Source organism: Sus scrofa, chromosome 7 (assembly GCF_000003025.6).
Source record: "Sus scrofa isolate TJ Tabasco breed Duroc chromosome 7, Sscrofa11.1, whole genome shotgun sequence".
NCBI classification, from domain to species: domain Eukaryota; kingdom Metazoa; phylum Chordata; class Mammalia; order Artiodactyla; family Suidae; genus Sus; species Sus scrofa.
Window position 1 is genome coordinate 34,960,568 of NC_010449.5, and position 13,139 is coordinate 34,973,706.

The window sequence follows — 13,139 nt, forward strand, 5'->3', positions numbered from 1 at the left end:
GTCTCATATGTTTATTTTCCTTTAATTCCAAAGTTTTGTCTTCAGGCTAATAAGCCCATTCCTGTCTTTCTCATTTTGCATAGTAAAGTCACAGGGCTGCTGGCAAGGTAGGGACAGCAGAGGAATTCATCCTAGGAGCTCAGGTCCACTTGACTTTGGCCGTGAACTGTGTCTCCTCTTCCAGTGGGGGCACTGGGTGATGCTGGTCTCTGACCAGGGCCTGGATTGGGAAGGGCGGCTGCCTCACCCATTGGTTTCTCCGGAAGAGAATTCCATCCTTCCATCAGGGAGCTTGGGCTTCTGGAGGCAAGCAGACAGAACAATCAGCCTCCTTATTCTTTTGTCCTCCTTCCCCTACCCTTTGAGGGGATGACTTCAGGGGACGAAGGGCAGACACTCAAGAGGAAATCGTGAATGTGGGTAACAGTGAGTCTGAGATTTTCTTTGGTTGGAATTTGAGAAATCTGTAAATGAAGTACTGTTAGTAAGAGGTCATGTCTTTTTTTATAACGCATACCACCAAGCTTACACCAGCTTTTTTTTTTTTTTCCCCAAAAGTCAAGTGATTTGCAAAGTAATATAGTCTTAATTTTGGAGTTTGACAATTGAAATATTTTATTTAACATTTTCAATGTTGGCATGAGTGAATTCCTTGTTGCATTATATTTGTGGAAGACTAATAAAAGAGAGAAAAGAAAAAAATACTTGCATTTATAATGAGTCATGTAATGTGCAATATTTCTCCTCAAAAAAAAAAAAAAAAAGCCCTTTGACAAAGAAGACTTCATTGTTATACAACTAGAAGCTTGGCTGTTTTTCCACGGATCAGACCAATTATTAACTTTTTAAAATCTCGAGAATAAGCAAGAGAACAGTTATGCAAAATATTGTTCTATTTAATAACCATTAAAACTTCTTTTTCTCGATAAGCTTTTCTTTTGGCCACACCTACAGCATGTGGAAGTTCCTGGGCCAGGGATCAAACCCATGTCACAGCAGTGGAGCCACAGCAGTAACATCACCGGATCCTTAACCTGTTGAGCCACCAGGGAACTCCTCTTGATAAGCTTTCATAAAAGATGGTCTATTATTATTGCCCTTTCGAAAGTTAAACTGATTTTCTTGAAAGGCTACAGCTTGCCTGAAAATGTAACTGTTTTCTGTGTGTGTCCTCGGAACTCCCTGTGCATCTGACCAATGGCACAATGAGGGGCTGCAGGTAAGAGCACAGGGCCTGGACTCAGACTTCCTGTGTCTGCATCCAGCTCTGCTGCTTCTTAGCACTGCAGCTCGGACCAAGTTACTGAACATTCTGTTTTGTCATCTGCGAAGGAGAGGGAGAGATAGCATCTACTAAGAAGGTTGTTATGAGAATAAATGAGTTAACACATTTCCAATATTTAGAACATTGCCTGGTTGGGGGAGAGAATGCCCCCATGCCCCCAAGCTTTTGCTAATCTTTGGCATATTTTTACTTTTTTAAAAAAAACATAGATAAAAGTTGCTTACCAATCTGGGATCTATTTCTTCATTAAGAACAGCTTCATTCTTTATGAGTGCCACTCGCTGTGCAAATCTGCAGGTAGATATAGACTCCTACAAAAGCAAAATAAATCTGTAAAATAACAAGGCATAGAGAGATGAAATTTAAGTTTTGTTCAGAAGAGAAACATGTACACCTACAGAGTGACATGCGTAAAACGATGAAGAGACACGTTTCCAAATTAGGGCCTTTTGCTCTGGAACATTATTTTTCATTCAAATTTTGTTTAGGCTTAATAAAATGACCCATGTCCAAAGCGTGGGAGATCCTGAGGTCCTATATGACAACTGGCATGTGCTTTTCAGCCACTGATCTGTCATCAGAGCCACATATACACAAACCATAATCACAGTAGGTGCCAAAATCCATAAACATCAAAGTGTACAAAAATAAATATTTTTATGTAGGTTCCAAAGGAAGGCTTTTCAAGGCATCTTTACAACACACTTGGGCTTGGCCTTGTTTGGGGAGGCACCCTTCTGCTTCCTGTTCTCCTCCCTTAGAGAAAGTCTGCACCCCATGCATTCAAGGGACATACGTGAAACATCAGGTGGCTCTAGAGCCGCCGAGGAAAGCCATTTGGCGGCCAGCCCCTACCAACGCGCCCTGGGTGTCATACCCAGGGACATGTCCAGAGACACATCCTGAGACGTCTCCAAGGCACGGAGCAAAATCAGGAGCAAAACAGATCTGGAGAGGCTGATGGGCTTCCCCTCGTGTCTCTGGCGGAGGTAAATAACCCACCAGCTGGTTGTCCAAAATCTGTGCCTGAGGTTTTCTTCAGGCCGTCCTGTGCTACTCAAAGTCGATTCTTAAATGGGGTGATTACAAGGCTGGCAAATAACCCCACACCGTGACTCTGGAGGGTATCTGCCTCTGAAGGCATACCCTAACCCGGCTGAAAGGATGGGAGCCCACCCAGGACCCTCGACTCCATCTCACAGACCAGCAGCAAAAACTCAGACACCCACATCGATATTCCTCTTCTCTACGGAGAGTGTGGCGATCATGGTGGTCATGCAGTTCCCTCCCAGGCTGTCTCTCAGGACGCTGTCATCATGGAGTTCCTGTACGGAATGTGCGCCCGGTGCTTCTCTGCGAGGGCGATGATAACCTGCGGCCAAGGAAGACAGAGCCTCAGCTTAGCAGAACAGGCACATCTGACAGACAACGGAGCTGTGACTGCAGTAAAAATACAGCATGGAGGAGATGCAAACTATTGCCTTTAGAATGGATAAGCAATGAGCTCCTGCTGTACAGCACGGGGAACACTATCCGATCACGTGTGGCAGAACATGAGAAAAGAATGTATATATATGTGTGTATACACATACCACACACACACACGTGTATAACTGGGTCATTTTGCTGTACAGCAGAAATTGACAGATCCCTGTAAATCAACTAGAATTCAAAAACAAAAACTAAAAACACTCAAAAAAATATACAACATGTAGTGACCACCCCCCCAAAACCTGGGCTCAGAATAAATACCTTAACGATGCTCGGTACAATAGTGGTGAAGACGGAATGAAGCACATGTAGCAAAAACCTACCGTGATGAACCCCGTAATCTGAGGGCAGATGATAGAACTTGTACAGAACTGGATACATTATTATTCTGTTCTCAGTCATGGGGAAATTTGTATAAAAACTCAAGAGTAAATCATGCCAGATTTTTAAAAAATCCTACCAAAATTAATACGTGTGCCTCGTCTTCAAGGTAGAAGAGCCAGAACAATAAATGAGAACCATGAGAAACAACAAGGGTTCATGGTGGAGACCCCAGATGCTGGTGTCAGATTGTCCAGGACCAAATGCTGGCCTTACCAGGGCCTGTCACTCAGCATCTCTGCCTCAGTCTCTTTGTCTCTAAAACCGGAGAAAGACAGTATCTACCTGAGCATTTGGGATGATAAGAAGAATTAAAAGGTGCAGGTTACTTTGAGTGGAATCCAGCCCATAATAAGCGCTGTGTACACGTGTGTTTTCATTGTAAGTGATGAGGGAAGCACGCCTTGTTCACCGAAGGCTCATCTTACTCTCACACTTAGGAGTGTCTTACTTAGGAAGGTGGGAGATGGATGACAAGCCGCTGTGGGCTGTCTCCAAAGGGAGCCACCAGGGGTTCAGAGAAGATGAACCCAGTGTGAGTCCTTGCCAGGATGTCCATCGCATAAGGAATAAATCATAAGGAATAAGGAATAAATCATCCTCAGATGTGACATGCGACTTCAGGGGTGTCGCAAGGCGCTGGTTGCTGAAAATACCGCTGAAGCCAGTCCTAGTCTTTCCTCCTCCCAGGTGTGTAATCATCAGAACTTTTTCTACTTTTGTTTACAAAATAAGATGACAGCGTTGTTTTTGAGGGCTGTTTTATACAAAATTATGTAACTGTATCACTGGTCTTACTGTAAATTCATGACCACAGATTTTACTACAAACCAGAAATCCTTTGATATTCTCTCAAAAACCACTTTTCCACTCTCAAAATGGGCCTTCACATCTTATCCTTTTGCTTCAAACATCTACCCAGCTTCCTCTCCCTGACTTCAGCCTGATCTGATGGCCACACACCCTTTCTTCTAGGTGTCAGCAGCTTGACCAGAACTATCTCCTGACTTGTTCCTAAACCCCTCACACATTCCAGCCTTCCCACTGTTACTGTCTGTTCCTGCCCGAGTCCAGCCCTCTGTCTCTTCCTCTTCTCCTCTCACCTACAATTAACCCCTCTCTTTGCATCAATTTCTCTCTCACCTGGATCACTCCCATCCTGCATGCCCACGACAGTACTGAACAGAGACAGCTCTTGCCAAGGTCATCAGTAATCCCACTGAACCAAAAGCACCAACTGCCATCTCACCTGAGCTCTGGTTCAACTAAGGATTCAACACGGGTCTTCACTGCCTCCTTTAGGAAACACTTTATTCACTTGGTAATCAGGACACCACACTTTTCTGGTTTTCATCTTTCCTCAAAAACTACTTAATGAATGCTTCCTTTTCTTCTTCCAAATGATATCTAATGAGGTTCTCCAGGGCTCAGTCCTTGATCCTCTTCTCTTTCTGTCTACGCACTCTCCCTGTATAATCTCATCTGATCCTCCGGCTTAAATACATCTATATCCTGATGTCGCCCCAATTTATATCATCGGCCTCAACCTCTCCCCTGAGCTACTGTCCCTGTGGCAACTCCACATTTCCACCAGGAAGTCTGTTCTTGACTCTGTTTCCCTTCTACCCTCAACCCAGACTCTTTCTCAGCCTTTACCCATCATTATTAATGGCACGCCATCCACCTAGTGGCTCAGCCCCAAATCCTAGGCATCATTCTTGATTCCCCCTCATGCCCAACGCCCAATTTCTATTAGGTTTACCTACAAAACACACCCAGAACTAGACTCTTTCCCACCTCTTTTGCTACCATTCCCCTTCAAGACCCCATCTTCCCTTCCTTGGACAACAGCTCAAGGCTTTGGCTCAGTCTCCTTCCTTCTCCTTTCGCCTTCCCGTGGCCTCCTCTCTTCAGAGCAGCCAGAAGAATCTTTATAAAATCTAAGTTCCATCAACCTTTTCCCAAAGCCCTTAGTATAATGACCCAACGCCTGTGTGATCTGGAATATACAAGGGAGAAAAGACAGTCTCTTCAGTAAGTGGTGCTGGGAAAAACTGGGCGGCTACATGCAAAAGAATGAAATTAGAACACTTGCTAATCCCATAAATAAAAATAAACTCAAAATGGATGAAAGACTTAAATGTAAGAACAGAGGCTATGAAACACTTCAAGGAAAATGCAGGCCAAACACTCTCTAACGAAATCCCGTCTATTATATGACCTCATCTCCTGTGGTGCTTTCACAGTGCACACTGGCCTTGTGTTCCCTCGCTGTGACAAGCGTAGTCCCACACTGCAGCCTTTGAACCTGTTTCTCTTAACCTGGGGTGCTATTGCCTGAGATTTTCTTACAGTTTCCTGCTTCTCATCAATCAAATCTTGGCTCAGGTTTTAGGTCCTCACAAGGGCCCTCTCTGAACTCCCTAATCAGAAGCAATACTCCAATATCCAGGCTTTCACTCTATTTTATTTTTCTTCCGGTGCTTATCTCTATTTGAAGCTTATTTATTTACTTGTTTGTTATCTGATTGCTCACTAGACTTTCTGCTCCACAAGGCAGAAACAGAGGACTCTGTTTCTTATGTTCATGGCTCTATCATGGCTAAGAACAATGCCCACTGCCCAGTACATGTGGCAGAAACAAACTTGTCTCTCTCAGCTCTCGTGACAGCCCCCATTCTGGTTCTACTTCCTACAAAATTACATTTCCTAGTCTCTCTTACAACTCACAGTTTGCATGAGACCTAGCTCCATCAAGCAGACACCCCTGTATGGGATTTGGAGGTGAATAATGAGAGGTGGTGGCCATAACGAGGAAGACAAGCTTTGTAGGAGAGTAGGGTGGCAAAGGCCTCTGGTTCTTTTGAGGCAGCTACAGGGAAGTTTCTGGAATCTAGGACCCAATGTCCTCGTTGCCAAGTGGAAATAGGAGTTGTGTTCTACGGAGCAGCTCTATGGTGTGGTTAGAAGTGTCTCTTGGTTGCTCTGCTCCCAGCTGGGCAGCATCCAAGCCCAGTTTTCTAATTTTCCTTGAGACTCTTTGGTTTAATAAACTCTGTGCTGCTTAAATTAGCTAGAGTGAATTTCTCAGTTTGCAACTAAGAAATTGACTAATACAATGTATGATCAACTCTTATTTTGTTAAATGACTATGAACAAATGAATGAGTAGATTAATTAGTTTTACCCAGCAAGGTGGTATGAGGGTCATTATCACTAAATGAGATTTGAGAGAATGAAGCATCAATGTAATTGGAAAGGGAGTGAGTAATGTGGTGGCCCTGACTGGCCAGGTGGCAGCATGGGGTGCAGAGCAGAGCTTCAGACCCTGAGAACCAAGAGGACAAATACCTGAAACAGGCAAGGAAGGCCCAAATACCTTGGGTTGGTTGGACAGACATGCAGAGAGGGTGGCATATTGTTTATAAATCATCAATTAAATAGCTAAGAGTTTTCTAAGTACTTTCAAGTTCCTTCATCAAACACATGTTGCTATGTGTTTCCTGCTCTAGGAACAATATTGACGTCTTTTCTATTCAATAGTTTTACTGACAACTTAGATGACATAAAGAACATGCTTATTAAATTTCCTTTTGATATCACTTTAAATGGTATGTTAGTTAACTTGCTCTTGAGTGTAGTAACAGAAAATGTAACCCAAATTGGCTTGAACCACAAGGAAATTTATGGTTTACGTAACAATAATAGGAAATGCTTTAGGTTAGAAATGACCCAAAAGGTCAGGGACGTTTTAGTCAAGGACTTAGTTTTTGCCCAAATCTCTACTCTATCTTCCCTGTGGCAGAACTCTGCCTTTCCTCATGGCCATAGGATGGCTACCAAATGCCCTGATGTTACATTTGTCTTTACTTATAACTGACAAGAGAATGTCCTCTAATCATTAAACATAAGTCCTGAGATTCACTAGGGACCTCCTTGAGTCATGGGCCATCTCTTTACCACTATAGCTAGAGGAGAGGTGGGCCTGAGTCAGCTTAGACCATTCGGGGTCTACTCCTGGTGGGATATACACCTGACTGCATGATGTAGAGGCAATCGCAATGTCCTTTCCAGAACATTCTGAAATTAAATAATGAAAACTCAAAATGGGATGGTGGATTAGAAAATATGGTCTTTAAAAGTGGGGGAGGAGTTCCCGTCGTGGCGCAGCAGAAACGAGGGACCATGAGGCTGTGGGTTCAATCCCTGACTTCCATCAGTGAGTTAAGGATCCAGCGTTGCTGTGAGCTGTGGTGTGGGTCACTGATGCGGCTCGGATCTGGCATCGCTGTGGCTGTGGTGTAGGCTGGCAGCTGTAGCTCTGATTAGACCCCTAGCCTGGGAACTTCCAACATGCTGTGGGTGCAGCCCTAGAAGGCAAAAAATAAAAATAAATAAGTAAATAAAGGAAAGTGGGGGAATGAAGGCAGCAAGTGCTAAAAGGAAGAACCCAGGACTTAGGGTCAGAATCCAGCTGCCCACTTATATGATCTTAGCTCAATCTCTTAAATGGATTAGCCTCAGTTTTCCCATCTGTAAAAGTGGGATTCGAAAGCCTGCCGACCTCAGAGAAATGATTTAAAGATCCACAGAGAGAGCTTCTGGGGTAGTTGTTGGTAAAACAGAAAGCATACGTGTTTGGAGGGGTCTTCGGACCATGTTTTTTACGACCCCTTTGCAGACTTAATGTTGGAGCAGAATAAACCATTGTTTACTGGGTTTGGGCCATTTCCTTAGGAGACGGCCCTGAGCAGATGTCCTCCCAGCTCTAAAGGATGCTGGGAAAACCATGATAAGCCCAGACCCCTTGGACAGATACGGATCTTCCAAGTGACCCAGACGTGGCCAGGAGTTGAGGGAGAGACACAAGGAGCTTCTTCTCTGTGGGGCTGCTTCGGGTTCCTAAACCGGGTGGGAACCAAACAATCTGCATGGCCAGGGTAAGGAGGTGTAGATGCCACCTGGATTTTTTTTTTTCTTTTTTAATGTGTACTTCCATTTTTGGACTTCATGTGTAAATACAAGGACCTGTTCCCAAAGTCATTCTTTAAGCAACAAAGAGTGGAACCTCACCTTATACTTAACAATATCTCTAAGCACCTAGAAACTGTGCTTGAAGCCAGTAATTTTTTGCTATTTCATGAATTAAAGAAAATTTCTTTTAAAGGGCTCAGAAATCCACGGAGGATTATCCCCTGAAAACTGACCCTAATGTGGGAAGGTTACACCCAACACTGGAATCATCAGCTTTCCCTCCTGAGGGCAGCACCTTTCGTGGAAGCCAAGTGCAAAGTGACACTCGGAAAAAGCACCACTCGCATTGGATAACTGGCTGGGGTGACCCGGCTTCTGGTTTCTGTGGAAGGAGAGAGCAAACACTCTGTGCTCAGTGGTTTCTCACTCGATGTTTGGGCCGTCAGAGACCCAGGGTCAAGCTAGGAGCACTTGGTGAGCTTATGGTTAGAACAAGTATGCGCGGCCCCTTCCTTTTCCCCCATGGACTCAATTTCTAGGGCCCAGATGTACCCTGTTATTGTGGCTTAACATGTTTTCAAGGAGACTCTTTGGAAAAAGTACTGTGTGTATAAGGAAAACTCCAAAACCAACAGGACTCTGGCAAACAGAAATTTACTTACTTATGAGCACAGTAAGGTGCATTCAACTCGGAAAGGCCGTGCCCTGCAAGCAGGTGTAAGGTCTTCCAGTTATGGCCAGAAGGGCAGTTACCTTTCTGTGTGGAATTTCTACAAGTGTGGGCTAAAGCATGTAAGAAAGGTTACCAAACTGTCTTTTCCTAGTCCGTGTCCATCTTAGATGCTGAACCTGAGACAGAGAAGATGCACTTAATCGCTGACACCTCCATGAATTTCTACTGCAGCGTTTATCTTCCCACACTGCAGGTATTTGTTTATAAGCTTGGCTCTTTCGCTGGACGACATGGCAGCATAGACTACTTCTCAATCGCACATCTATCCCCACTGCCCAGTGCAACTCGTGGTGCCCAGGGGACAGGCCATCATCGTTTGCTGAATGAATGAATGAATGAATGAAGCTAATTAAACTAAACTGTGTTATGCATCCAGTCTCTTAGCCCCATCATAAAGTACTTTATATAGAAAATGTGTTTAGAAAGTCCTTGAATTCTGTTATTTTTATCAACAGCATCTGCCCACTCTCTTTACTATTCTCATCCCTACATTCTCTTTGGGTCCCTCTTGTGTATGTCTGTGTAAAATTCCAGTATTTTTCTACTACACACTGAATTTCTTTCTAGCAGTAGCTCCCAGGTTTACTCAACCCCACATATCCATGTCCACACACTGCAGTTTCCATATTTATGTCCTTCTTTCCTCTCATACTAATCTTCTCCCTCTCCTCCTTCCTGCATTATTTGAGGTCATCACCTCCATGAAGACACATGTGCATTGGTATAAATAGCTCACAGCCACAGGGATGCAGGGGGTGTCTATGAAACAGACAGGTTACATTTGGAGAGCCAAAAGTCAATGGCATGTGACTGTCACTGTGACCCTGGGTGAATCCGTTCCCCAGATGGAGCTAAGGGCTGAAAGCCTCCCGGTTCCCACTGTCTGACATGCTCTGACCCCATCCTAGCCGGGCTCACTCCTACTCATTCCTCAGGTCTCTGCTTAACATCAGCCCTTAGAAGACTTTCATTAACCCTCCGCTTCTCAGCCTAAGTGCCATCCCCCTCAACGAGCTCTCTTGCCCCCAGGCTTGCTCTGCACAGCTCCCACTGGGATCACAGCCATGCACTTCATGAGCACTTTTTCATTCCCTACACTGCGCCACGAGGCTTCGGTGTTCTTAGCACTACGCTCTAATGCCTGGCGCAGTCTGCAGCACGTGACCGCTCCTTAAAAGTATTTGTTAAATAAATGAAGAAAATCAAAGGCCACACAGCCGCCAAGACGGCTCACTGAGGCTGATGTTACAAGAATGTTGAAGGGAAGAAAATGGAGGGAGAGGGGTGGTTTTAAGGATAAGCAACAGCATGTAGAGGTGATGCAGAATGAAGAAAATGAAAGGATTAGGAGCAGAATGGCTTTCTTAAGTGATTACGATTGGTGCAAATTTGGATTCCGCTAACAAATATAAATATAATTTTGCATGAATGGGTGGACATAATGGGAATTAAAAGACGGTGCAACCATCTGAAACAAGTAGGTATATTTTGAAATCAAGCACTTTCCATAGAGTCTCTTATGTTTTCATACCAATATTATATAAATGTCCCATTAAGTGAAAAGATCAGTTAATGCAGTAGTATGTAATATTTGAGCAAGAAAGAGCTCAGGAATGCTGACTATTGTCAGAAACACTAAAATGACCTGTACATCACACAGGCCTAAATCTCTGGATGCTGCATCACTGGGGTTCATTGGGTCAGAGCCTAACCGTGTGTGCGGGTTCACAAAGAGTTCCCTTAGGTTTCTCTCCATCTGCTTTTTTAGCCAACTTGACCATGAGAAAGCACTGAACATCAGGACAATATCATTCTCAAAAAGGTTCATTAGGCAGTTGAAAAAAGTACTTTTTTGTTTTCTCAAATCTTTCAGCCTCCAACGTTCATTAGCAAATCCTTCTGCCTTGCCAATGTCCTCTGTACTTCTCCACTCTGGTTTTTGATCATGTTTCGCTCTCTCTCTTTTTTTTTTTAGAATTTGGAAGGGGTTGCCGTATTTAACATGCAACTCACAGCATTTATTCTCACAGAGCTGAAAAGAACTTGAGAAATCATCTAATTCCATCCATTCCTTTTACGGAGGAGGTGTTTTTTTTCGTTTTTTGTTTTCTGGAAGATTTATTTGACACAATTCAGATGAGCTTTCTCTGCCTTTGGAGTAAAATTCAGAAATTAAAAATTGGGCATGCACTGGGATGGACTGTAGTAAACCTAGAGTGGGGACAGAGGCGGGAAGCTCAGGCAAAGAGAACCCTCATGGGGTCAGCATCATCAACTAGATGAAGCCATTACAAATGGAAAAGATACTGGTCATCTCCACATTATGTTCTCCTAGCCAATCTGCCAGCCTGAAAAAAATAGGCCACGGAGGCCATTTCTAGCTTATATTCACACTCACTACTAATTTTACAATAAAAACAATAAGGCATAGGGGAAAAACAACATGGGCTTTGGAGCCAAGCAATTCTAGGTTCAAATCCTCCTCTTGCCATTAGCTGCACAGTCTTGGAAAGGTCTGGGGAACATCTGAGTTATAAAAACAGTAAGGGGTAATAACTAATACCCACAGCACAGAGTGTTGTGAGGTTTAAATAAAACGGCTGATACGAAATTCTAGCAGCTCCACTAATGTTTACAGCGGCACTACTGACAGTAGCCGAAAGGTGGAAACAAGTTGGGTTCATCCATAGTGAATGGAGACAAGTGATCCTATATATCTATATCTATACATACACAATGGGATATTATTCATCCCTGACTTTTCCTTTGAAGGAAATCCTGATACATGCTAAAACATGGATGCACCTCGAAATTATGCTAAGTGAAATAAATCAGACACAAAAGGGCACATATTGTAAAACTCCACTTCTTTGAGTACCTAGAATAGGCACATTCATAGAGGCAGAAAGCAGAATAGAGGTTCCCAGGTGCTGGGTGTATAAAGAGATGAGGAGCTATTGTTTAATGGGTACAGAGTTTCTGTTTGGAATTATGAGAAGTTCTGGAAATAGATGGTGGTAATGGTTGCACATTCTGAATGTACTTAACGCCACTGAATTGTACATTTAAAAATTAGCAAATGGTCACTTTTATATTATATGTATTTTGCCACAATAAAAGAAGAAAAAAAAAAGACAAAAATGCTAATACAATGCCTGATGTAAAATAGGTGGTCCAAAAATGGTAGGTCTAAGTCCATCCATCCCACTCTCCCCGTTTACCTGTTCTAAGTAATGGAGTGATAAGTTGATGTATTTGGCCTCTGTTAGAAGCTGGCCCCCGACTCCAGTCTTTGCAACCCGCTCTGAGCCAGCCAGGTCCACCAAATGCAGTTTGGCATGTCGCACGGTTGCAGATCCTGGTTCCTTGCTTGATAAGTGAATGGTGAAAATACAGTGGGATCGGGTTGAAGCTTGGTTCATAGGAGTCTGTAATAAACAAATTGTAAAACGAAAGTAAATGTGAACAGTGAGAACTGCTGAAGCAAATCAACAGATGTAGATGTATATTCCCAGGGATGAGAAAATTCCCATGAAGTCAATGCTGTCAAATGGAGTAAAAATACTTGTAGCTGAGACCCGTAATGTGAATTATTTTCAGTGTGTTATCTCTTGACTCATAACAGATGGGGATGGGTTCATTCACAAAGTGAGAAAAGACTTCGAATGAGGTAAAGTTTGGGTCTTCTGAACCAATAAAATAACTTTGAATATTTCATTACATGACTACAATCCAGACCTTAACTTTCGCTAGCTATATCGAAAATTTTCAATGTGAATTTTATGGTAAAAGAAGTGAGAATGGGTGCAATTGTAAACAGGATCCACAGACAAGGATACCCAACATCCCTGCTACTACCCAACACTGAACTAGGGCTCCAAGTCAATGTAATTAATAGGAAAAAGATACATGAGGCATACTGATGGGAAAAGAAGAAATTAAAGTGTCAGTATATACAGAAAATACTGTGGTTTACATAAAGAATACAAGAACATCTACAAATAAACTGCTAAAGACTAAAAAGGGTAGCTCCCATTGTGGCTCAGCGGGTTAAGAACCTGACTAGTATCCATGAGGACGCGGGTTCGATCTGGACTCACTCAGTAGGTTAAAGGATCCAGTGTTGCGTGAGCTCTGGTGTAGGTTGCAGATGTGGCTCAGATGGGTGTCACTGTGGCTGTGGTGTAGGCCTGAAGCTGCAGCTCTGATTAGACCCCTAGCCTGGGAACTTCCATATGCTGCAGGTGCAGCCTAAAAATAAGAAAAAAAAAGACTA

General features: G+C 43.3%; 1 protein-coding gene across 1 annotated transcript in view; it reads right to left on the reverse strand.

The window, feature by feature from the left end:
- The window catches only part of KIF6 (kinesin family member 6), a 355,709-nt gene that overhangs the window by 220,232 nt on the left and 122,338 nt on the right, over positions 1 to 13,139 (reverse strand). The window contains 4 exon segments of the mRNA XM_003128378.6: positions 1,510 to 1,596; positions 2,515 to 2,594; positions 2,597 to 2,657; positions 12,085 to 12,291. Of these exon segments, the coding sequence (XP_003128426.4) occupies positions 1,510 to 1,596; positions 2,515 to 2,594; positions 2,597 to 2,657; positions 12,085 to 12,291 (435 nt within the window).